This window comes from Oryctolagus cuniculus, chromosome 4, assembly GCF_051225735.1.
Source record: "Oryctolagus cuniculus isolate XC-2025 breed Fujian yellow rabbit chromosome 4, ASM5122573v1, whole genome shotgun sequence".
Lineage (NCBI taxonomy): Eukaryota > Metazoa > Chordata > Mammalia > Lagomorpha > Leporidae > Oryctolagus > Oryctolagus cuniculus.
In genome coordinates this window covers 81,665,583-81,690,197 of record NC_142870.1, presented here as the reverse complement: position 1 = coordinate 81,690,197, position 24,615 = coordinate 81,665,583, and the positions used below count along the sequence as shown (strand labels likewise).

General features: G+C 42.2%; 1 protein-coding gene across 7 annotated transcripts in view; it reads left to right on the top strand.

Annotated features, from left to right (window-relative positions):
* Window positions 1–24,615, top strand: part of SNX4 (sorting nexin 4) — an 88,165-nt gene that overhangs the window by 40,261 nt on the left and 23,289 nt on the right. For 3 of the 7 annotated variants that reach the window (XR_016233147.1, XM_002716413.6, XM_070072239.2), the window contains 3 exons: window positions 5,607–5,662; window positions 14,832–14,904; window positions 20,372–20,433. Coding sequence is in view for 4 of the 7 variants with exons in the window: in XM_002716413.6 (XP_002716459.4) it covers window positions 5,607–5,662; window positions 14,832–14,904; window positions 20,372–20,433 (191 nt within the window). In the remaining 3 variants the exon portion in view is untranslated. The remainder of the gene's footprint in view (window positions 1–5,606; window positions 5,663–14,831; window positions 14,905–20,371; window positions 20,434–24,615) is intronic. The other 4 variants (XR_016233148.1, XR_016233149.1, XM_051859213.3 and 1 more) reach the window with 2 other exon arrangements.

Below are 24,615 nucleotides of genomic sequence, written 5' to 3'. Positions count from 1 at the left end.
ACATTAGCAGGAAGCTGGATTGGAAGTGGAGCATCTGGGACTTGAACCAGCACCCATATGGGCTGCCGACACCACAGACAGAGGCTTATCCTTCTGTGCCACAGCGCTTGGCCCCTCTGTTTTTTTATTTTTAAAATGTTTATTCATTTGAAAGGCAGAGAGAGAACTAGATAGACAGACACTGATCTGTCTGCTAGTTTACTCCTTAAATGCCTGCAACAGCAGGGGCTGAACCAGGCTGAAGCCAGGAGCCTGGAACTCTATCCTGGTCTTCTAGATAAGATGGCAGGGTCCCTAGCACTTGAGCCATCACCTGCTGCCTCCCAGAGTGTACATTAACAGGCAGCTGGTTTTGAGAGTAGAGCCAGGGCTTGAACCCAGGTATTCCAGTATGGAGTGCAGGCATCCTAAGCTACATCTTAATAGCCTGCCACCTGTTTAATCTATAGTCTTGGCCTACTAGATTAATATTTTTAAAAATCTTTGCTGAGTGACTGTTATGCACCACAAGATAATTATAAACTTAATTCTTTTTTGTTTTATATTAGCACAAGCAACAATTTTTCAACATTATTGATTTTTGACATTTATTCATGTTTTAGAATTTCATATAAATATTCATGCTATATAATTCCATGAAAGGAGAGCAAAAGATTTATCTTTAAAGTAATGGACATATAAACTAGTTGTTTTGTTATAATGTTATGTAACAAAACTAGTTGTTTTGTTATAACTAGTTAACTCAGTCATGAACATATGCATCATCCAATATGTTCAAACTTTAAATGGATACAGGCTGATTTAAAAGAATCTGAAACTTTGCTGCTTGTAGCAGACCTGTCAGAACTAAAGTCTGGTCCATTAGGGTCTCTGCTCATCTTTGTATTGCTTACAAGATCCAAGAGAGCCAGTGGAGGGTCCAAACTCTGGGTGCCTGCAGAGTGTGTTAGGGATTCTTCTGAGTCCCGAGTGCTGTGGGTACTGTTTGTTTATTTATTTTTAAGATTTATTTATTTATTTGATGTTGGAGTTACACAGAGGGAGAAGGAGGGGCACAGAGAGAGAGAGAGAAGTCCTCCCCAATTGTGGCCCAATTCGCCACAACATTTGGAGCTGTACCAATCTGAACCCAGGAGCCAGGAGCTTCTTCTGGGTCTCCCACTTGGGTACAGGGGCCCAAGGACTTGGGCCATCTTCTACTGCTTTTCCAGGCCATAGCAGAGAGCTGGACCAGAAGTGGAACTGCTGGGTCTCAAACAAGCACCCATATGGGATGCCAGCACTGCAGGCGGCGGCTTAACCCGCTATACTACATCACCGGCCACTGTGGGTACTGTTTGAATGAGCTAGGAACATCCATAAGCTCTCTGCTCTTATGAGTTTTTTTTTTTTTTTTTTTTTTTTTTGCCGCGGCTCACTAGGCTAATCCTCTGCCTTGCGGCACCAGCACACCGGGTTCTAGTCCCGGTCGGGGCACCGGATTCTGTCCCGGTTGCCCCTCTTCCAGGCCAGCTCTCTGCTGTGGCCCGGGAGTGCAGTGGAGGATGGCCCAAGTGCTTGGGCCCTGCACCCCATGGGAGACCAGGAGAAGCACCTGGCTCCTGCCATCGGATCAGCACGGTGCGCCGGCTACAGCGCACCGGCCGCGGCGGCCATTGGAGGGTGAACCAACGGCAAAGGAAGACCTTTCTCTCTGTCTCTCTCACTGTCCACTCTGCCTGTCAAAAAAAAAAAAAAAAAAAAGAATGATTATAAAGATTTATTTATTTATTTGAAAGTCAGAGTTACACAGAGAGAAGGAAAGGCATGGAGAGAGGTCTTCCATCCGCTGGTTCATTCCCCAGTTGGCTGCAACGGCCGGAGCTGGATTGGAAGTGGAGGAGACGGGACTCAAACTGGTGTCCATATGGGATGCTGGCACTGCAGGCAGCGGCTTTACCCATTATGGGATGGTGCCGGCCCCATGAGCTTATGTTTTAATGAGCTTATGTTTTAATGCTTAGAGATACTGAATTAACATTAAAAAAATACTTAAAATAGTGGTATATAGTATAAATAAAGTTTCAGCATTGTTAATGTGACAGGAGGGATTGTTTTTCAAGAGTTACTTTGAGGTGGGTGACTGGAATATTTATTGTCCAAATAGCAACCTTTTGAGAGTAAAAAGAGCTGCTATTAATAATAACAGTAGGACAATAGCTATTAAACAGGATTGTCCTTGGGCAAACTGAGTCACATGGTCCCATGGCATCTCTATCACCCAGTTTTAAGGAGTAATGTTTGAGCTGAGGCCTGAACCATAAAAGGCTGCAAAGCTGTCAACCCATGAGGCCAAGGTAGAGAAGTGTGAGACAGAGGCTCAAGCTGAGTTGAGATTTACCAGGCAAAGTTTGGGGAAGGATGAGCAAAACATGAAATCACTGCCACAGTAGGGCAAGGGGTTAAGCTGCTGCTTGAGATGCCTGTATCCAGTATCAGAGTGCTGGTTTGAGGCCTGCTGCTCTGCCTCTCATCCAGCTCCCTGCAAATGTGCCTGGGAAGCAGCAAATGATGGCTCAAGTAGTTGGGCCCCTGCTGCCCATGAGAGAGACTTGGACAGAGTTCCTGACTCCTGGCTTCAGTTTGGTCCAGCCAGTTTGGGGTGTGGACATTTGGAGTGTGAGCCAGTGGATGGAAGATCTCTCTTTGCCTCCTGTTCTCTTTCTCTGTCACTCTGCTGTTCATGTAAATAAAAAAATCTTTTTAAAAAAATAGTATTGCCACAGTAACTGTTGTGCAACTCTGGGCTGCTATTCATATTATGCTTTCATATTATGTCTTTTTTGTTTGTTTTATTTTTTCTTGAAGATTTATTTATTTGAAAGGCAGAATTATGCAGAGGCAGAAAGAGGTCTTCCATCTGCTGGTTCACTCCCTTGTGCTGTCTTATAGTCTAATGTTTAACCAAGAAACAAGCAAGATAATTTCGGCTAATGCTGGTTTAAGTGGAACAAAATAGGGTGGTATGACACAGTGATGGGTGAGGGGCACCTTTAGGTGCTTAGTGGGGAAATCTATGCAGTTTGGTGCAGTCCAGATAGTTTTTTGGAGATCCAGCTTTGGGGGAGAATTTCTACTTTGGCTGCATTTTAGACAGTTTCCCTTTATTGAGTTGGGTGTAGTGCTGGACCTGACCTGACCTGACAGAATGTTTGGTGAGTGAAAGTCAGCCTGGTGACCTTTTACATTTATATGCTTTCTTTTTTTTCTCTCTCCTTTTTTTTTTTTTTTTTTTTTTAAGATTTACTTATTTTATTTGAAAGAGTTACAGAGAGAAAGGGAGAGGGAGATAGAGATCTTCCATCCACTGTTTCATTCTCCAAATGGCTGCAACAGCCAGGCTGGGCCAGACTGAAACCAGGGTCCAGGAACTTGTCTCCCAGCAGCAGTCTCCCAGCTGCGTGTAGGGGTTCAGGCACTTGGGTCATCCTCCACTGCTTTCCCAGGCGCATTAGCAGGGAGCTGGATCAGAAGTGGAGCAGCTGGAACTCGTACTTTCATCCATGTGGATGCTGGCGTCATAGGTGGCAGCTTTACTCAGTATGCCGCAGCACCAGCTTCTATATGATTTTCAAATTGGTAAATTGGTGATGCTAAGCATAAAGAATAAACTTAGTACTATGAAAATGCATGAGATTCAGGAAAAGATGAAGTATTTCTTCTTACAGTTTTTATGTAATTTGATCTTCATTTAAAGAATCACTTTTGCTGGGTTCGGTGCTCTGGCATAGCAGGTTAAACTGCTGCCTGCAGCGCCAGCATCCCATATAGGTGCTGGTTTGAGTCCCTGCTGTTCCACTTTGCTTCAGTTTCCTGCTTGTGCAGCTGGAAAATCAGTAGGAGATGGTCCAAATCCTTGGGTCTCTGCCCCCATGTGGGAGATCTGGAAGAAGCTCCTGGCTCCTGATTTCGGATTGGTCCAGCTCTGGCCATTGCGGCCAACTGGGGAGTAAACCAGCAGTTGGAAGACCTCTCTGTCTCTATCTCTTCCTCTCTCTCTCTCTGTAACTGCCTTTCAAAGAAATAAAATAAATCTCTTTAAAAAAATCACTTTTGCATATGACCAGTCATTAAAACTCGTGAGATCCTTTAGTATTTAGTAATTTAAAAAATGTTTATTTACTTATTTATTCGAAAGGTAGAGGGACAGATAGAGATCTTCTGTCTCCTGCCTTACCCCGCAGTGTCCCCAGTGACTGGGGCTGGGTCAGGCCAAAGCCAGGAGCCAGGAACTCCATGCAGACCTTCCTAGTAGGCATCGGGAACCCAAGTACCTAGGCCATCATCTACTGGCTTCCAGGCATTCTAGCAGGAAGCTGCAGTTGGAAATGGAGGTGGGACTCCATCCCAGATACTCCAAACTGGGATGTGGATGTCCAAAGTGGTGACTTAACCTATTGAGCCATAATGTCTGCCCCTTTTTAGTGATTTTTGCTATATACATCAGATTTATAGGTGTTGCTATTTGTAAGGACTTTCAAATGTAATAACTCATTTGTCCATGAGATGTAAGATAGATCAAGAATTGGTGAAATGGTGATTTTAGAAATCCCCTGAAATCATTGATAAGTTAAACTTCTTTAGATAATTCTGTAAATCTCTTCTGGTCTGTAGTTCCAGGAGGCTGTGACTCTGGAGTAGTATATTGTTACTTTTGTTTTTCTTTGCCTGGTCAAGTAATCTGGGAAGCCCTGGTAATATTTTTGCTATATTAATTGAGAGTTTTTCTAATTGTGCATTGGTAGGTGGAATAATGTAAAATTTTCAAACTGATTGAGGATTTTGAAACCAAAGCACATCTTGAACTTGATTGATGTTTGAACTGCCTTTCATGAACCCTATAGTTCCTGTGCCTTGGTCAGAAAAGTATTTTGTTTCTTTAGTGAGCACTTAGGATAGGATTTAGATAAATATACATTCCATGCAGTGAAATTACTGTTTAGTGTCTTTCCCTCTGTTCCTTCTTTGAGAATAATTACCTAGAAATAAGTAAAGAGAGGTAAAAAGTTGTGCTGTCTTGCAGCATCTTACAGTAGCCAGAAAGTAATTTGATGTCATCTAGCTTACCTACTTTAGTACACGTATTCTCATATTTCTTTATTTCTCCCTAAAACACTGACTATGAAACAGAAAAAAATCAGTGTACATTGGCTTGGATTCTGAGAACTGTCTTATCTGGTACACAGTCTCTAAAGCAGCAGTTTCCCTTAGTTTATTTAGTTCAGATCATTGCTTTTCTTGGTTTAGAGAAGAGCTGAACTACTTTTTCCACATATCTGTACTGAATTATAACAATGGAGAAGCCACATGCCTGTTAGTGTATTGGTGTTTGTAGTTGTTTTACTTTGTTATCAGCAAATGCTACATTTTCAGTCTAATTTATAAGATGTTTTGTCATATTCTCAAAAATAGCTCCTAAGCTGTTTTTTCAAGGATGTTTAATGTATTTCCAGCTGTATATGAAGAAAATTGTGCTTGAGCATCTTAATTCTAAAGGGAAAGTAAAGCTGTTTGAATTTTATACCCTGAAATGTAATTATATTAAGTGAACAAATTATTTTTTCCAGGCAGACTCCAGGTTAAAAGCGCTTAATGCAACATTCAGAGTGAAAAACCCAGACAAGTAAGGTTTTGTTTTAATAACAGTTACAATGTTGTTTTGAATGGTGTTTATCAATCTATTTCATTTTTCATTTCTGAATGTATGCAATTTATTTACGGAATATTTTAAATACTAATTCATGTGTAGTGAAGTATTTTAAAGTCTAAAACTGATTTTGAAATTTGGTAATTTAATTAGGTTTAAAGTTGTAAATAACTGAAGTTATAGAAAAGCCACTGCTGTCTTTTAGAAGGATTTACTAAACGTTGAAAGTGTCAGAAAAATGAGAAAAGCAATTTTAATTTCATATAGTTTTCCTTGTATGGCTTTGCTTGTGAAATATCCACAGAACTCAATATGAAAATTATGTACTTACATATTTCATAATCAGCTATCTACTCTATATGCCAAAAAACTTTATCTAAATGCATACTAGCATAATTTCATGGAGATACATTTATATGACACATACTTGACTTCATTAATATCAGCTTATTGTTTGTGAGAGCTTTTCTGTATTAAAATATGCCAATGTATTAAAAATTGACTTTCCTTAGGAATAGGACCTAGGTATTTAGGATTTGCTTTTGTTTCTCTTAATTTAGGAGCTAATTCAGGCTCCTGCTCTGTGGACCTGGCAGTCTGGTTCATCTAGAGGTGCTGTGCAGTTAGAGCAGTGCTAAGGCTGACTTTTCCATTTTTCAAGGACCACATTTATGAGATCTGTTATGGTTTCTCCAGTGAGTCCTTCAGTGTTGATTTCTATACAATATACATTTTTTGTAGATTTTATTTATTTATTTGAAAGGCAGAATTACAAAGAGACAGAGGCAGAGAGAAAGAGAGAGATCTTTCATCCTCTGGTTCACACCCCAAATGACCACAGTGGCTGGAGTTGGTCCAATCCGAAGCCAAGAGCCAGGAGCTTTTTCTGGATCTCCCATGTAGGTGCAGGGGCCTAAGCACTTGGGCCATCTTCTACTGATTTCCCAGGCCATAGCAGAGAGCTAGATAGAAGTGGAGCAACCGGAACTCAAACTGGTGCCCACATGGGATGCTGGCGCCGCATGCTGCAGCTTTACCTGTTGTGCCACAGCGCCAGCCCCCACAGTGTACATTCTTATCAGACAAAAGCTTAGTTTGTGTATTCTGAAACCCTAACACTAATTACAGTGCGTCTTTTTAGCTTGAAATTTGAATAGGAAAGATAAAGAAATGTTTTTTAATTTTGATAATTAATGAGTTGTAATGGTTAGTCATTGAGGATTTTGTTTTTGTTTTCTTTGTAAGTAGACCTCATTTTTTAGAGCTGTTTTAGATTCATAGCTAATTTGAGTGGAAAGTACAGAGTTCACTCACGGCTTCCCCAGCTATCACCGTCCCAACCACAGCGCTGCATTTGTTCCAGTGAGTGTACATTGTACATAGCGTTTTTACTCAGAGTCCATCATTTATATTAGGGCGTATTCTCGGTGTTGGACATTCTTTGTGTTTGGACAAAGGGAAAATAACAACTATTCACCATTGTAGCATCTACATAATAGTTTCACATTAGATGCTAAGAGTCCTCAGTGCTCCACCTGTTCATCTCTTCCTTCCCCCAGTTCCTGGCAATCGCTGATCTTTTTACTGTCTCCATAGTTTCTCCTTTTCAGAATTTCATGTCATATAGTAAATAGCTTTTGTGTTGGCTTATTTCACTTAGTAATGCGCATGTAAGGTTTCATTAAGGTTTTTGTAAATGCTACAGTGACATACATAGTATATAGTATATAAGAGATGTTCTCTTAAATTATAAGTCACTCTCCAAAAAAGCTTTAGGAAAACTTAAGCTAAGTTTGTAACCTTGGTGGATTTATATTTGTTAGAGTATCAGGAAGATACCTTTATTTAATTAACACTTTAATTTTTCATTATTTTTATAGAATAATTTCAATTTAATGAAAAATATTTTTTCATTTGAATATTTTTCTTTTCTTACCTAATTAGTTTTTCTGAGTTGCTAAATTTTACTTATTATTCATACTGTATGCAGAAATTTACATATGATACTACCAGTGATATTACCAAGTAGTTTTTGCACTTTTATTTTTGTTAAGGTATATAATTTTAATTTTTTTTATGAATAGTAATAGAATTTGTTGGCTGTAAATTCTGAGTAAGAGAATCACCTATACTGGTCATTGTTATAATAGATTTTTTTTTTTCTTTGAGAGGTAGTGTTATAGACAGTGAGAGGAAGAGACAGCGAGAAAGGTCTTCCTTTCCATTGGTTCACCCCCCAAATGGCCACAACGGCGAGAGCTGCGCTGATCTGAAGGCAGGAGCCTGGAGCTTCTTCTAGGTCTCCCATGTGGGTGCAGGGGCCCAAGCACTTGGGCCATCTTCTACTGCTTACTCAGGCCATAACAGAGAGCTGGACTGGAAGAGGAGCAGCTGGAACTAGACCGGAGTCCATATGGGATGCTGGTGCTGCAGGCGGAGGATTAACCTGCGCCACGGCGCCAGCCCCTGAGATTCTTAATATGTAGAAAAAATCTCTGTTTTAGGTCTAACTGGTCCAATAGTCCCACCATTATGAAAATAAATTTTATTCTATCTTTTCCGAAAGTCCAAAAAACCAGAATGATTGTTTCAAAGGGATTACCATTTGTTCTTCTAGTACTTGCTTCATACATGTTTATCTTTCCCCATACTTTACTGTTAAGAGCAGAGAGGAGGACTGGAGCCTTCTCCTTTTATTTAACTGTAGGAGCTCTGTAGATGCTATTTGTACTGCATTAACTGTGTATTTTTCTTAAAGTCGATATGCCCAAGGTTTATCTCCATTTGTTGAGCTCTATGTTGTTGCAAAGAAGCTAAACCCTCAAGACAGAATCTAAGGAGTAAATCAATCTGATTATATAAATGTTATTTATAATTATTTAAAACTATACAATTTATTGTGGAAATCAACAGTATCAACCACTCATGTCTTGTGCCACCTTCAGTAGAAGTTTCAGTTACCAGTGGCTTTAGTTGCCAGGTTTTCTTGACTTAAAAATATACACAATTAAGTTATTTTATTTAAATCATATATAGGAGCCGATGGTGTGGCATAGCGGGTAAAGCCACCGCTTGCAGTGCCGACATTCCATATGGGCACCGGTTCATGTCCTGGTTGCTCCACTTCCAATCCTGCTCTCTGCTTTGGTCTGGGAAAGCAGTGAAAGATGACCCAAGTGCTTGGGGCCCTGTACCTATGTAGGAGACCTAGGTCTCAGATCAGCACAGCTCCGGCCGTTGTGGCCAACTGGGGAGTGAACCAGTGGATGTAAGATCTCTCTTTCTCTCTCTCTCTCTCTGCCTCTCCTTCTCTCTCTGTGTAACTTTGACTTTCAAATAAGTAAATAAATTTAAAAAAATAAATCATACATAAAACAATGGTTTTCTTCTTTTAAAAGAAATCCAGAATACAAACGGGCCAATAGTTAAGATTATTATTTTTCTCAGGGTATTCCTTGAGTTTCTAATCTGGTTATATCATTTTCCTATGCTGAAAGTATGGATCGAGAGAAGGAATTTGTATAGTGAGTTTTTCTTCAAAGAGCTTAAAAGGTACCATATTAAGAACACCTTCAAATGGACAGGGAGGTAGGAATTGCAAGTGTGGAAACCAGAAAAAGAGGAGAGTGTTTAGCAGACTGACATATTTTAGGAGTCACTTGGACTACCAGAGCTCATTGAATTCTTTCTCTTTCTGGGCTTACTCTCAGGTAATGTTTGTACAAGTGCAAATATAGTAAAATTTGTAGAACTGGAAATACTTTCAGTGTAGTAAGGTAGAGAAAATTTAAAGCCATGTGAAAAAATAGGAGAGCAATGTGAAATAGATAACAGTTGGACTCCAAACTTTGTTTGAACCCTTGAACTTTGAGGTTGGAGAGAGATATTAATAAAAAAGCCTTGATGGAGGCTATTTCCAAGATGAGTCTTGGGATGGATGTTGTGGCACAGCAGGTTGGGCTCCTGCTTGGAATGCCCACATCCCACATCAGAATGCCTGGGATTGAGTCCCTCCTGTGATTCCAATTTGACTTCCTGTTAATGCACCTGGGGGATAGCAGATGATGACTCAAGTGCTTGGGTCCCTGCCACCAATATGGGATAACCAGATAGAGTTCTTTGCTCCTGGCCTCGGCCTGGTCCAGCCTCGGCTATTGCAGGTATTTGGGGAGTAAAACAGCAGATAGATATCTCCTCTATTCCCCTTCACTGTTACTCTGCCTTTCAAATGAATAAATAAAAAAATAAAAAAAACTTTAAAAATCATTAAACAATAAAAGATGAGCCTTGAATAACTGATGAGATTTGGTTAGGAGAGGCATAAGTCCAAGCTAAGAGAGATGACTAAAAGGTAGAACTAGAGTATGGAGAATTAAGGGAAGCATAGATCCTGTAGTAATATTAAAAAAAAAAAAAAAGATTTATTTATTTGAAAGGCACAGAGTTACAGAGAGAGAGAGTGGTCTTCCATCTACTGCTTCACTCCCCAAATGGCTGCAATGGCCAAATCTGAGCCAATCTGAAGCCAGGAGCCAGAGCTTCTTCTATGTCTCCCACATGGGTACAGAACACCAAGCACCTGGGCTATCATCTACTGCTTTCCCAGGACATAGCAGAGAGCTGGATAGGAAGTAGAGCAGCCAGGCTCTTCGAACTGGTGCCCATTGGGATGCCGACATTGCAGGCAGCACCTTTACCCACTAAGCCACAGCGCCAGCTCCCATAAGATTGTTTTAAGGATAATAGAAAACACAAGAAAGGTTGGTTGAGGCTTCACAAACTTACAGTATTATCAGAATGTGCATTTATTTGTTTATTTTTATGTCTCACAATCAACGATTTAAGATACGTAGTATTTCAGAAGGGAAGTCTTGCATCATTATCTCCCTGAGATAATGAGCTCTTTCTAAATTTCCTCCTATCACTTGAAGCTACAGCATTTTAATATTATTATATATAATTTGTATTCTTTACTCTAAGAACATCTCATCCTTTCAGGTAGGATTTCATATTATTTATTTATCTGAGAAGAGAGACAGGCAAACAGATCTTCTCTCCACTGGTTCACTCCCCGAATCCCTTCACTGGCCAGGACTGGACCAGCCAAAGCCAGAAGCTAGGAACTCAGTCCAGGTCTCTCATGTTGGTGGCAGGAACCCAATCACTTGAGCCATCACTGCTACCTTCTAGGGTCTCTCTTCGCAGGAAGCTGGAGTCCAGAGCCAGAGGCAGGCAGTGAACCCAGGCACTGAGATGGTGGGACACAGCATCTTAACCTGTGACTTAACTGCTGGGCAGAAAGGTCATCCTGTGCTCTTATTTCAGTGTGTAGGCATTGCTAGATTCTGAGTTGGCCAAAGAACTTTGAGTGTCATTCTCAGAAAAATTAATTCCTTCGTTTCTTAAATTTCTTCATTTAATACATGTTGTCATCTAAAACTTACTAGATTTTTCAATCTTCACCTTCAGATCTTCTGATTTCCCAGTAAGCATGATTTGCCAAAGGTGCACATTTTGTCTGTCACCTAGGTAGTTAGAAACTTTTAGCCATGTGGTCATGTGGGGATGCTGTAAACTCTTGCCCCAACATACACAAAGCAGATTGTGCCATTCTGTCAGTCGGATTCAGTAACTGTAGTATGCCTTACACATTTCATGACCAGAGAAAGGACCTTTGCTTTCAGCTCCAGAAACCTCTGTTTCTCCCAGTTTAAGTGTTCTTGAGTCTTAACTTCATATTCTTACAGATTTTCTTGTCACCTAATTTGAGAACTAAGAATTTTCTAGCCATGCCAGCTCCAGAGTTGGGAAAGGTCGTCAGGAAATCTGATCAAATCTGGAGAAGCTCCAGAAGGCCTGCTCCTAGAGAATGTCTTACTCCTGAGCCCTGCCACCAGCGAGAGCTGATCCAGGCAGATAGGATGTAAGGAACTCTTGGTCTCTTGACACTTGAATTCAGATTTTAACTTCTAAGGGAAAATTATTCCAGCTCAATTCTAATTGGCTGTACATAAAGAAAGTATATAAATTGATAACTATTGAAAGGTCAGATAATACAAAGCTTCATTCCTGTCCCTACCTATACATTCCTGCTCCTTTCCCCCAGAGGTTAGATTGACATTAATTTTTAGTTTCATATCCCTTCATAGTTTTACACTATAAATGCAAACAAAAGTCTAAGAGTATGTTTTCTACTTTCCATCTGGAATATAAAAAGGGAGATCAGACATGGTTTTTGCACCCTCCCCCAAGTGACATGCCATTTTTTTTTTTTTTTTAAGATTTATTTTGCTTATTTGAAAGGCAAAGTTACCGAGAGAGAGAGGTCTTCCATCTACTGATTCACTCCCCAAATGACTGCAACAGCCAGTACTGGGCCAGGCCGAAGCCAGGAGCTTCTTCTGACCTCCCACATGGTTGCAAGGGCCCAAGCACTTGGGCTACCCTCTGGTGCTTTCCCAGGCACATTAGCAGAGAGCTGGATTGGAAGTGGAGCAGCTGGGACTTGAACCTGCACCCATATGGGATGTCGGTGCTGCAGGCTGGAGCTTAACTTGCCACACCACAGTGCCAGCCCTGCCAATCTTGCCAGCCCTTTTATACGTGAATTATGTTTTTAGCTGAAGAACTCTGCCTTGAGGGGAGTAAAAGTGATGATGAAGTATTTTATTAGGATCAGATGTCCTCAGCCTTGCTAGAGTTATATACATGGGGTCTGTGAAAAGTTCTGTAAGCCATATTAAGGAGTTTGAACTTTGTCTCAGGATCTTTGTAGTGGGAAGAAACCTGTTTAAAAACAGGGGAGTGGTGTCGCTTTGGGCTTTTGGAAGGCCATCCAAGCAGGGTGGGTGGTAGTTGAGAGTGGTGTGGGAATGAGTGGACTAGTAGGTGAAAAGTGGTGGTGCTGATTTGAATCTAGACTATTGGCTGAGCAGCCCAAGAAAGTGAGTGGATTTGGGTAACATTTAGAAGTGGAATCCACAGGCTAGGTTGTCAGCAGAACATAGAGGGTGAAGGAGAGGGGAAGGAAAACAGATGACATTTGAGCTTCATTATTTTGCATAGTAGGCAGTTCATGAGGGCAGTTTTGGGGGACAGAGGATGACAGATTGAGCTTTGGATAGGTAAGCAAGTACAAATGTCTGCTAGTCACTTGGTTGTATAGATCTGGAGTTCAGAACAGAGATTTGGGCTGAAAGTAGAAATTTGGAATTTTGCAGCATGTAGCGCCTAAGTGTGAGGTGTTATGAATGACAGGTGTATAAAGAATGGATAGATTAGATTAGCAGACAGCTGAGAATCTAATTCTTAAGCTTGAAGAATGCCAGCACTTCCAGGGTGTTTTCTTTTTTCTTTTTTGACAGGCAGAGTGGACAGTGATAGAGAGAGAGACAGAGAAAGGTCTTCCTTTTCCATTGGATCACCCTCCAATGGCTGCTGCGGCCGGCGCGCTGCGGCCAGCGCACCACGCTGATCCGAAGCTAGGAGCCAGGTGCTTCTCCTGGTCTCCCATGCAGGTGCAGGGCCCAAGCACTTGGGCCATCCTCCACTGCACTCCCGGGCCATAGCAGAGAGCTGGACAGGAAGAGGAGCGACTGGGACAGAATCTGGTGCCCCGACCGGACTAGAACCCGGTGTGCCCGTGCGGCAGGCAGAGGATTAGCCTATTGAGGCGCGGCGCCGGCCACCAAGGTGTTTTCGAAAGTGTAACCTGCAGAGTTCCATTGTGCAACTCCTGTGGGCCTCTGCGTGTCATTGTAGTTATTTATACTCCTTGAGAGACTAGTTTTCAGCAGAATCTATGCACACTTAAGTTAGAGATGTAAGAGATGGGTGAAGGAAAGGAGAACTGCAAAAGGGACTTAAGGAGCGACCAGAGAGCCACAAGGAAAATCATAAGACAAGAACATTGATGTTAAGAGAACAAATGGTTGAGAGGGAGGGCGATGTCAGCTGTCATGCTGCCGAGAGGATCGGGTAAGAGAGGGGCTGAAATGCACTGTTATTAGCAGGGTGGGAATACTTGGTGACTTAGCAGGAATATTCCTCCACTGTAGTGCTGGTGGCAGGAGCTAGGTTCTAGTGGGCCAAGCAGGGAATGAGAAGGAAAGGAGTGGTTATTAGTGGGGAGTTAATGCTTGGTTTTAAAAGTTAAGTATGTTATCAAGGAAGTGTGTATATTTTAATCTGGGAGAGACCTGAATTAATTATCTTGCTAATGAAAAGGAGCTTGTAAAGACAGAAAATTAACACATAGAAATATGGAGTATAGCTGGCATAAACTCTAGAATGTTGCACAGGAAGGAAGAAATGATACAGATATGAGAAAGTGTGTGAGTTGATTGGCAGGAGGTGGTGGTAGTAGTTCCCATTGTTTGGAGGGTAACAGGTGGTGGTCGCAAGTTTCAGAGCTTTAAGGACAATTGCAGTTAATGAATTAGGGAAACAAAGATTACCAAGCAGCATTAAGGCTGAGGTTAGGCCGGCGCCGCGGCTCTCTTGGCTAATCCTCTGCCTGCGGTGCCGGCACCCCGGGTTCTAGTCCCGGTTGGGGCGCCGGATTCTGTCCCGGTCGCTCCTCTTCCAGTCCAGCTCTCTGCTGTGGCCCTGGAAGGCAGTGGAGGATGGCCCAAGTCCTTGGGCCCTGCACCTGCCTGAGAGACCAGGAGGAAGCACCTGGCTCCTGGCTTTGTATCAGTGCGGCGCGCCAGCTGTAGCAGCCATTTGTGGAGTGAACCAATGGAAAAAGGAAGACCTTTCTCTCTGTCTCTCTCTTACACTAACTCTGCCTGTCAAAAAAAAGGTTGAGGTTAGAGGCTAGAAGTTTATGGTTTTACATTAAGATTTTTGGCACTAAAAGTTTTTTCCTGCTTTTTGTTTTCAAAGTAGTTTTTCATACCAGCAAATGTTATCTCATTGCCAGGGTATACATTTTTAAGTGTGACATCTTTGCTTTCAACATAGCAAAAGAAAGAATCATTTTATTTTAGAATTTTTTGATTTTATATTGGTATGTAAATGTTCAAGGCCACAGCAGATGATTAAGTAAAATCAGTTTCACTATTCTCAGGAACTACTGTTTTATCTTTCAGCATTTGACTGCTTTTTTTCATGAGAAAAAATGATTATTTGTTTCCTATTCCAGGCGATTTACTGAACTGAAACACTACAGTGATGAACTGCAGTCTGTCATCTCACATCTTCTTCGAGTCAGAGCTGTAAGTGTTACCTGAGAGTGCTCTGACACACATTTATAAAGAAGTGACTCTCTTGTTGTCATATTTTTAAGTAATGGTTGGTATTTATGATGAATATCTGGTTTTACATTCCAGTTTTTAATGTTTCATTATTCATATTGCTTTTTAGAAGAAATGTGATCCAAACCAATTTAATAGAAGTAATAAGCTTAAAAAAAAGTAGTAAGCTTGAGTGTTGGGCCAATTATAGTCCACAGTAATGTATTATATGCTATATGAAGCAGGGTAGACTGAATATAATTAACAATAATGTGTTATATACTATATGAAGAACTGGAAAACAAGAGCTTATAGGTCCAAACATAAAGAAAAGGACCTGGAAATGCTAATTATTCTAATTACCTGATCGGTTAATTTACACTGTATACATGTATTTAAATAGTGTACTGCACCCCATAAAAAGGTACAAGTATTATATATTAATAAATTTTGGGGCGGCGCTGTGGCGCAGTGGACTAGCGCCCTGGCCTGAAGTGCCAGCATCCCGTATGGGCGCTGGTTCGAGACCGGGCTGCTCCACTTCCAATCCAGCTCTCTTCTATGGCCTGGGAAAGCAGTAGAAGATGACCCAAGTCCTTGGGCCCCTGTACCTGTGTACAAGACCAGGAAGAAGTTCCTGGCTCCTGGCTTCAGATCGGTGCAGCTCTGGCAATTGCAGCCAATTGGGGATTGAACCAGCAGATGGAAGACCTCTCTCTCTGCCTTTCCTCTCTCTGTGTAACTCTGACTTTCAAATAAATAAATAAATCTTTAAAAAAAATTCAAAATTAAATTGAAATTTAAAAATAAATGTGAAGCATTTTGTGTCACGTGGTTGGGAATCGTTTAGTTGTTACATCTTGTCAAAAGGCCTACTATTTCAGTGTTGGAATGTAAATAAGTATAGAATCTTAGATCCATAGATAGTATCCTGTTTTTGTTTTTTTAAGTTTTGAAGATAGACCTGCTGTCAGCGTCTTTATTTTTTTAATTAATTAATTTTTAAAATATTTATTTGAAAGAGTTACACAGTGAGAGAAGGAGAGGCAGAAAGAGAGAGGTCTTCCATCCCCTGGTTCACCCCCCAATTGGCCACAACGGCTGGAGCTGCGCAGTTCCAAAGCCAGGAACCAGGGACTTCTTCCAGGTCTCCTACACAGGTGCAGGGGCCCAAGGACTTGGGCCATCTTCTGCTGCTTTCTCAGGCCAGAGCAGAGAGCTGGATTGGTAGTGGAGCAACCAGGTCTTGAACAGGCAACCATATGGGATGCGGGCACTGCAGGCACTAGTTTTACCTGCTATGACACAGTGCTGGCCCCAGCTTATGTGTTTGTTTGTTTGTTTGTTTTTTGACAGGTAGAGTTACAGACAGTGAGAGAGAGAGACAGAGAGAAAGATCTTCCTTCCGTTGGTTCACTCCCCAAATGGCCGTTACAGCTGGCGCTATGTCGATCCGAAGCCGGGAGCTAGGTGCTTCTTCCTGGTCTCCCATGCGGGTGCAGGGGCACAGGCACTTGGGCCATCCTCTACTGTCCTCCTGGGCCACAGCAGAGAGCTGGACTGGGTGAGGAGCAACCAGTACTAGAACCTGGCACCTATATGGAATGCCGGCACCACAGGTGGAGGATTAACCAAATGAATCATGGCGCCGGCCCCCCAGCTTATGTTTTAAAACTTGCTCTTCTGGCCGGCAGCGTAGCTCACTAGGCTAATCCTCTGCCTTGCGGCTCCAGCACACCGGGTTCTAGTCCCGGTCGGGGCACCAGATTCTGTCCCAGTTGCCCCTCTTCCAGGCCAGCTCTCTGCTGTGGCCAGGGAGTGCAGTGGAGGATGGCCCAAGTGCTTGGGCCCTGCACCCCATGGGAGACCAGGAGAAGCACCTGGCTCCTGGCTTCAGATCAGTGCGGTGCACCAGACACAGTGTGCAGGCCGCGGCGGCCATTGGAGGGTGAACCAATGGCAAAGGAAGACCTTTCTGTCTCTCTCTCACTGTCCACTCTGCCTGTCAAAAACAAAAACAAAAAAACAAAAACAAAACAAAAAAACAACAACAACAAAAAAAACTTGCTCTTCTGGGGCCGGCGCTGTGGTTCACTTGGTTAATCCTCCACCTGTGGCACCAGCATCCCATATGGGCGCCAGGTTCTAGTCCCAGTTGCTCCTCTTCCAGTCCAGCTCTCTGCTGTGGCCCAGGAGGGCAGTGGAGGATGGCCCAGGTGCTTGGGCCCCTGCACCCGCATGGGAGACCAGGAGGAAGTGCCTGGCTCCTGGCTTCAGATCAGCACAGTGCCGGCCGTGGTTGCCATTTGGGGAGTGAACCAGCAGAAGGAAGACTTTTCTCTCTGTCTCTCTCTCACTGTCTACAACTCTGTCAAATTAAAAAACAAAAAACTTGCTCTTCTAAACTTGGGAGAAAGGCCATTTAGTCATGGACAGTAACAGAAGAGTGACATGAAGTGCAAATGAAAAGTTAAAGCCCTCTGCTGACAGTGCGTAATGACAGAACCCTGCAACCAACACAGAAAGGAAGTGTCTTTGCATAACATCCAGACTGTCCAGTACGCTTACACAGTTTGAGGCAAATGATGTATTGTTAACAGATCAAGAGAAAACAAAACCTGTTGACTATCTTTTCTGTCAAAGATAATTCTTTTGAAACTAGGGAAGCAAAGACAAAAGAGAAAATTGCAGATGAGTTAGAGTTCGGTGTTTTAAGAAGTAAAAATAAGCAGAAAAGGTGGATGGCATTAGAGGAAGAACTGAGTTTGGAACTTGTCTCTGCCATTTGTTGAATCCTTCAGGAAAATCTGGTAACTGTTCAGAGCTTATTCTCTTTGCTGGAAAATGGGATTAAAGTCTGCCTGGCAGCTGGTAGGTATTCTCTTACTCAGCTTCATGGCAGCCCCTCGAAGACACTGTGATTGTCCCCATTCTGCAGATTGAAAACAGGCAAATGGAGTAAAGTGATTTGCCTAATGTCATTTGATAAATAGAGGTGTGGAGCCAGAACTTAAACCTGATGCCAGATTCCATTTCTTAACCCTCTTACAAATGACAGGTTGACAAGGGATGTGAATTCATGTAGAGGGAGGGGAAGAAGACTGACAGTCACAGAGCCGCCCCACTTGTGGCCAGGAATCTTGGAAACATCTCATCTTCACAAAGTCATTTCCACATCTTCAAAAGATGCAGTTCTAAGGCTAGGAGTGGCCTAGAAAATTCTCCAAAATCAAACCCTAACCTCAGAAGGAGGTAAAATTTGAACTCATATTTGTCTGACTTCAAGTCCTTTATTTCCTGCTACCCTATGCCACCTCTCTAGGAATATAGGGATATCCAGTGTAAAGAGGGGCTGGGGCTGGTTACCTTTGCTAAGATAAACATCAACATTATGCTTACTGAGACAATGTCTAGCATTTTATTTGTAGTCACCTGTCAAGACAGAAGTGTCTAGTGTTGATGAAGTATTTAGGATGTTGGCAGTATAAAGTGTCACACACAGATCCTTTGGAATCCATTGTGGCAAACAGTACCAGGAGTCTTAAATCTTATAATCTTCGACTCCTTAGAAGAATCAAGGAGAAAAAAAAAAAAACCTTCGTGTGTCTAGATTTTAAAAATAATGTCTTTTAGTAGCATGTCATAGAACCTTGTTCCCCCCAACTTTAATTATCTACTGTTTAGTGAGGAGAGAGGGCATTCTCAGTTCCAAATGATGTGAGTTGGGAAAGATAATTGCATGAGGTTGTCTGGTTCCTTCTGTTGTCAATGTGTTTGTCTAATGTCAGTCCTCCCAGGACAGTTGTCTGATAATCGATTTGCAAATAGAAGGACTTCTCGACAGAAAAGAAATTTTTTAGCAGAATAGACTAACCAAGTACAACCAGCTTTCCTTGGTATCAATATTCATTTTTTGAAGGATTTATTTATTTAAAATTCAGACACACACACACACACAAACACAGATTTTTCATGCACTTTTTCAGTCCCCAAATAGACACCGCAACTAGTGCTGTGCCAGCCTAAAGCCTGGAGCCTGGAACTCCATCCTGGTCTCCTTCATGGGTCCAGGGGCCCAGGGACTAGGGCCGTCTTGTGTAACTTTCTCAGGAGCATTAGCACAGAACTGGATAGAAGCAGAGCAGCCGATATGGGATGCCAGCATTGCAAGTGGAGGTTTCCTCTGCTTTGCCATAATACCAACCCCAGCAGCAGTAGTCTTAATTACTGACAACTGTTGAATCAATCTGGTTTTAGATTTTTTTTTATGATTTAATTTTTTATTTATAAAAGAGTTAGAGGGAGAGGGGGAGACAGAGAGAGGTCTTCCATCCTCTAATTCATACCACAAATGGCTGCAATGGCTCAGGCTGGGCTAGGCCAAAGCCAGCAGCCAGGAACTTCTTCTGGGACTCCCACAAGGGTGCAGGGGCCCAAGCACTTGGACCATCCTCCATGCTTTCCCAGGTGTATTAACAGGGAGATGGATTGGAAATGGAGCAGCTGGGACTCAAATCGGCACCCATATGGGTTGCTAGTGTTGCAGCCAGTGGCCTAACCTGCTAACGATGTTAGCTCCTGGTTTTAGATTTTGATTATTTGTGTTTTATTCCCCTGCCATTTTGGCCTTTCCTTTTCTCTAGAAATGATAAATTTTGGCCAATAGCTTGTAGTTTTTCTTAGCCTCAACTAAGCTTGATGAGATACATGCAGTCACTTCATGAGAATGTCTAAATACCCAACAAGGAATGCTGGTTGTTTTGTAACTACTCAGTGGAATTTTATGTGACTACTTAAAGTGGTGTTTATTGAAGGTGATATTAAACTGCTGGGGAAAATACTACTATTCTTGGATATAGGAAATTGTAAAGCAGTAATTAAAAACTATAAAAAGAAATATGAATGGGGCTGGTGCCATGGCTCAGTAGGTTAATCCTCTGCTTGTGGTGCCGGCATCCCATAAGGGCGCCGGTTCTAGTCTCAGCTGCTCCTCTTCCAATCCAGCTCTCTTCTGTGGCCTGGGAAATCAGTAGAAGGTGGCCCAAATCCTTGGGCCCCTGCATCTGCATGGGAGACTGGGAAGAGGCACCTGGCTCCTGTCTTCGGATCGATGTAGCTCCGGCCGTTGCGGCCATTTGGAGAGTGAACCAACGGAAGGAAGATTTTTCTCTCTGTCTCTCCCTCTCATTGTCTGTAACTGTACCTCTCAAATAAATAAATAAAACCTTAAAAAAAATTAATATGAAGCATATGGTATGATAAATATGGGAAGACTGTACTAGTTTTTTTTTATGATAATGTTTTCTGGAGATAAAGTTTTTTTCTTCTCCATTTTCTAAATACATTAAACATGGACTTTTTTGTTGTCTTTATTTAATAAGATGATTTTTTTAAGTAATCTGCATAGAACTTTAACCTAATAGCAGTTTCTATTAAAAATTTATTTCAGAGAGTAGCAGATCGACTCTATGGTGTATATAAAGTGCATGGGAATTATGGGCGAGTTTTCAGGTAAGGATTGAACATATTTTTTTTTTTAAATATTTATCTACTTGAAAATTACTACAGAGAGAGAGAGAGAGATCCTCCATCCCCTGGTTCATCTTCATATGATCATAGCAGCCAGAACTGGGCCAGGCTGAAGCCAGGAGCCTGAAACTCCATCCTAGTCTTCCACATGGGTGTCAGAGACCCAAGCACTTGGGCTCTCTTCTGCTGCTTTCCCAGGCACATTAGCAGGGAGTTTGATTGGAAGTGGAGCAGCTGGGACTCCAACTGGCACTCATATGGGATGTCAGCATTGTGCAATAAATATTGTTGTATGTCATTTCACACACGTGGTGTATATGTAGAATAAATTTTAGATGTAGAATTCCTGGACATAAGGACTGAGAAGGCAGACTGAACTATGAGTGAGAAAGGTTGCCAAAGTGGGAGAAACTGATAAAAAGGTGAACATTCTGTAAGTAAACAATGAGTGGCAGTTATACTTAGAGAAGATTTTTTTGTGTTTGTGTATTTTTTTTTATTTAATGAACATAAATTTCCAAATTACAGCTTATGGATTACAATAGCTTCCCCCCCCCCATAACTTCCCTCCCACCCACAACGCTCCCCTCTCCCACTCCCTCTCCTCTTCCCTTCACATCAAGATTAATTTTCAATTATCTTTATATACAGAAGATGAATTTCGCATATATTAAGTAAAGATTTCCACATTTTGCACCCACACTGAAACACAAAGTGTAAAATACTATTTGAGTACTAGTTATAGCATTAATTAAACACCTAAGAGTAATTGTATATTAATTACAGAGTTCAACCAATAGTTTTAAGTAGAACATAAAATGCAACTTTTGTATTGTTGTGGCTTCCCCCGCCAAACCTCCTTCCCTCCCATGGCCCTCCCCTCTCCCACTCCCTTTCCCATCCCGCCCTTTGTGTTTGTGTATTTCACTTACACGTTAGTCATTCAGTGGAGAAGCCAGAGAGATGGTCTAACAGAGGTGCAGTCATGGGCGTAGGTAAAGAGGGACACTGACACTGAAAACCTGGAAAACAAAGCAAACTGTAAATGCCCTTGTTTCTTTTTCTTTTTTTTTTTCTTTTTTTTAAACTTTTATTTAGCAAATATAAATTTCCAAAGTACAGCTTATGGATTACAATGTCTTCCCCCACCCCATAACTTCCCTCCTGCCCGCAACACTCCCAACTCCCGCTCCCTCTCCCATTCCATTCACGTCAAGATTCATTTTCAATTATCTTTATATACAGAAGATCAATTTAGTATATATTAAGTAAAAATTTCAACAGTTTTCATCCACACAGAACATTAAGTGTAAAATACTGTTTGAGTACTAGTTATAGCATTAATTCACATTGAACAACACATTAAGGACAGAGATCCTACATGAGGAGTAAGTGCATAGTGACTCCTGTTGTTGACATAAATAATTGACACTCTTGTTTATGGCATCAGTAATCTCCCTAGGCTCTTGTCATGAGTTGCCAAGGCTATGGAAGCCTTTTGAGTTCGCCAACTTCGATCTTATTTAGACAAGGTCATAGTCAAAGTGGAGGTTCACTCCTCCCTTCAGAGAAAGGTACCTCTTTTTTTGATGGCCCGTTCTTTCCCTGGGATCTCACTCGCAGAGATCTTTCATTTAGGTTTGTTCTTTTGTTTTGTTTTGTTTTGTTTTGTTTTTGCCAGAGTGTCTTGGCTTTCCATGCCTAAAATACTCTCATGGGCTCTTCAGCCAGATCCAAATTCCTTAAGGGCTGATTCTGAGGCCAGAGTGCTATTTAGAACATCTGCCATTCTATGAGTCTGCTGTGTATCCCGCTTCCCATGTTGGATCGTTCTCTCCCTTTTTTATTCTATCAGTTAGTATTAGCAGACACTAGTTTTGTTTATGCGATCCCTTTGACTCTTAGACCTGTCATTATGATCAATTGTGAACTGAAATTGATCACTTTGACTAGTGAGATGGCATTGGTACATGCCATCTTGATGGGATTGAATTAGAATCCCCTGAATGCCCTTGTTTCTTATGTGTCTCCATGCAGAGACCAGGGTGGAGACCAGGCTGCAGGAGGAGCAGAGGCATGGGGAAGTACACAAAATCCATCAGCACTGTGTATAGGGCTACTCTTTTTTTTTTTTTTTTTTTTTGACAGGCAGAGTTAGAGAGAGAGAGAAAGGTCTTCCTTTTCCATTGGTTCACCCCCGAAATGGCCACTATGGCCAGTGCGTTGCGCTGATCCGAAGCCAGGAGCCAGATGCTTCCTCCTGGTTTCTCATGCGGGTGCAGAGCCCAAGCACTTGGGCCATCCTCCACTGCACTCCCGGGCCACAGCAGAGAGCTGGACTGGAAGAGGAGCAACTGGGACAGAATCCGGTGCCCCAACTGGGACTAGAACCCCAGATGCCGGCGCCACAGGCGGAGGATTAGCCAAGTGAGCCGCGGCACCGGCCTATAGAGATACTCTTAATAGACTTCGTTTCTTAGCTTGAGAAGAAGCTTGTTTGACAGGACAGGCAGCCTTTGCCATGCAGGGATCTCCCCAGGCGCCAGGGTGGGGCTGGCCCAAGCTAGCTTGCGGGAGTTGGAGAAGAGGGACACTGTGAGAGTGGGTGAGGTGGGGGAGCAGAGGAAGGGCTGGAGTGCCCCTTGGGCTCTCAATTGGGGGACGAAAGGTCTCCTGGTTTTATTGCTTCTTTGTTTTGTTTTGTTTTTAAGATTAATTTATTTATTTGAAAGGTAGAGTTACAGGGATGGATAGGGAGAAGCAAAAAGAAGACTTCCATCTGCTGGTTCACTCCCCAAGTGGCCACAACAGCCAGGGCTGGACCAGGCTGAAGCCAGGAGCCTCATCTGGGTCTCCCAGGTGGGTGCAGGGCCCAAGCACCTGGGCCATCCTCTGCTGCCTTCCCAGGCGCATTAGTGGGGAGTTGGGACAGAAGTAGTGCAGCCAGGACTGGAACTGGTGCACACATGGATGTTGGCACTGCAAGCTGCAGCTTAATCCACTATGCTGTAGTGCCAGCCCCTCCTTTTATTTTCTTAGACTAGATTTTTGTATTATTCATGCCACAAGTTGCTGATAATGTTTGTTGGCTCCAGGTAGAGGGGTTCTTTTTCGCTCTTCTTGAGTCCGAGGCGTTCTGCAGCTGCCTTCCCTGGTTGTAGCACCTGCCCTGATTTAGCATCGGTCACAGGGGCATTCCTCCCCATTGTGGTTTATGGGACCTGTCCCTGTTTTCACTAGTTTCTGGCTCAGCTAGGAACTTTCACATCTACTTGTCCAGAAGTACACCAAATATAAGAGAACTTCAAAGAGTTTATGGGAAAATGGAATTAAAAGATGTTTATTTTGATGCCAATTTAAGCATCAAAATGCACATTTTCTATGAAGACCCCTGTACATAGGTGGGATTCATTCTGCAGAAGATTTACAAAAGAGGGGAAAGGAACTTCAAGTTCCACCATGCACTTACAGCTAAAGAAAGCTGTCAGGAATTAATAGCTAAAATATTGTATTCTGTTAATTGAACATTTATTTAATTCATAGAGTTAATCCATATGGAAGCAACCAGAAGAAAACATCTCTCCCAGAATCAGTATTACAGTTCCTTTCAAGGGATTCCATAAAATAATACAGGCAAATTTTTCTCAAAAAGCATGTGCAAAGGCTCGTGATCAAAAATGAAACTCATCGTGTATCTCGTGATGGGTATAAAGCTCACTAACACAAGGATGTACTCTCCTTTTATGTTTTGACTGAAGACATGGTAAATGGGGGTGAAGAGCCCTTTGACTAAGAAAGCAGAAGTAAGAAATGTTGTAGGTTGGGATAAACAGATGGAGCACTGTACTGGCAGCCAGTTCTAATCTCAGCTCTGTCTCTGATCAGCTGTCTGGTTTTGCGTAAATCATGTTTGGTCTCAGAGCCTGACCATAAGTCTGGATTTAATTGTGGTGTCAGATGAGGACAGTGATTTTCAAATCCCTTCTAAGCATAGTAGTTTATGTTTAAATGAAATCTTATACAGAGGTATATACAAGTAGAACATTTCTAACAAGACCTGCTTAGGGCTGGAGACTTTCCCTCTCCTTACTCATCCCTGATGAATACCACGTTCAGTGACTAAATTTAGCTGTAAACTTCTATTCTGGTTGTAACTCATAATGT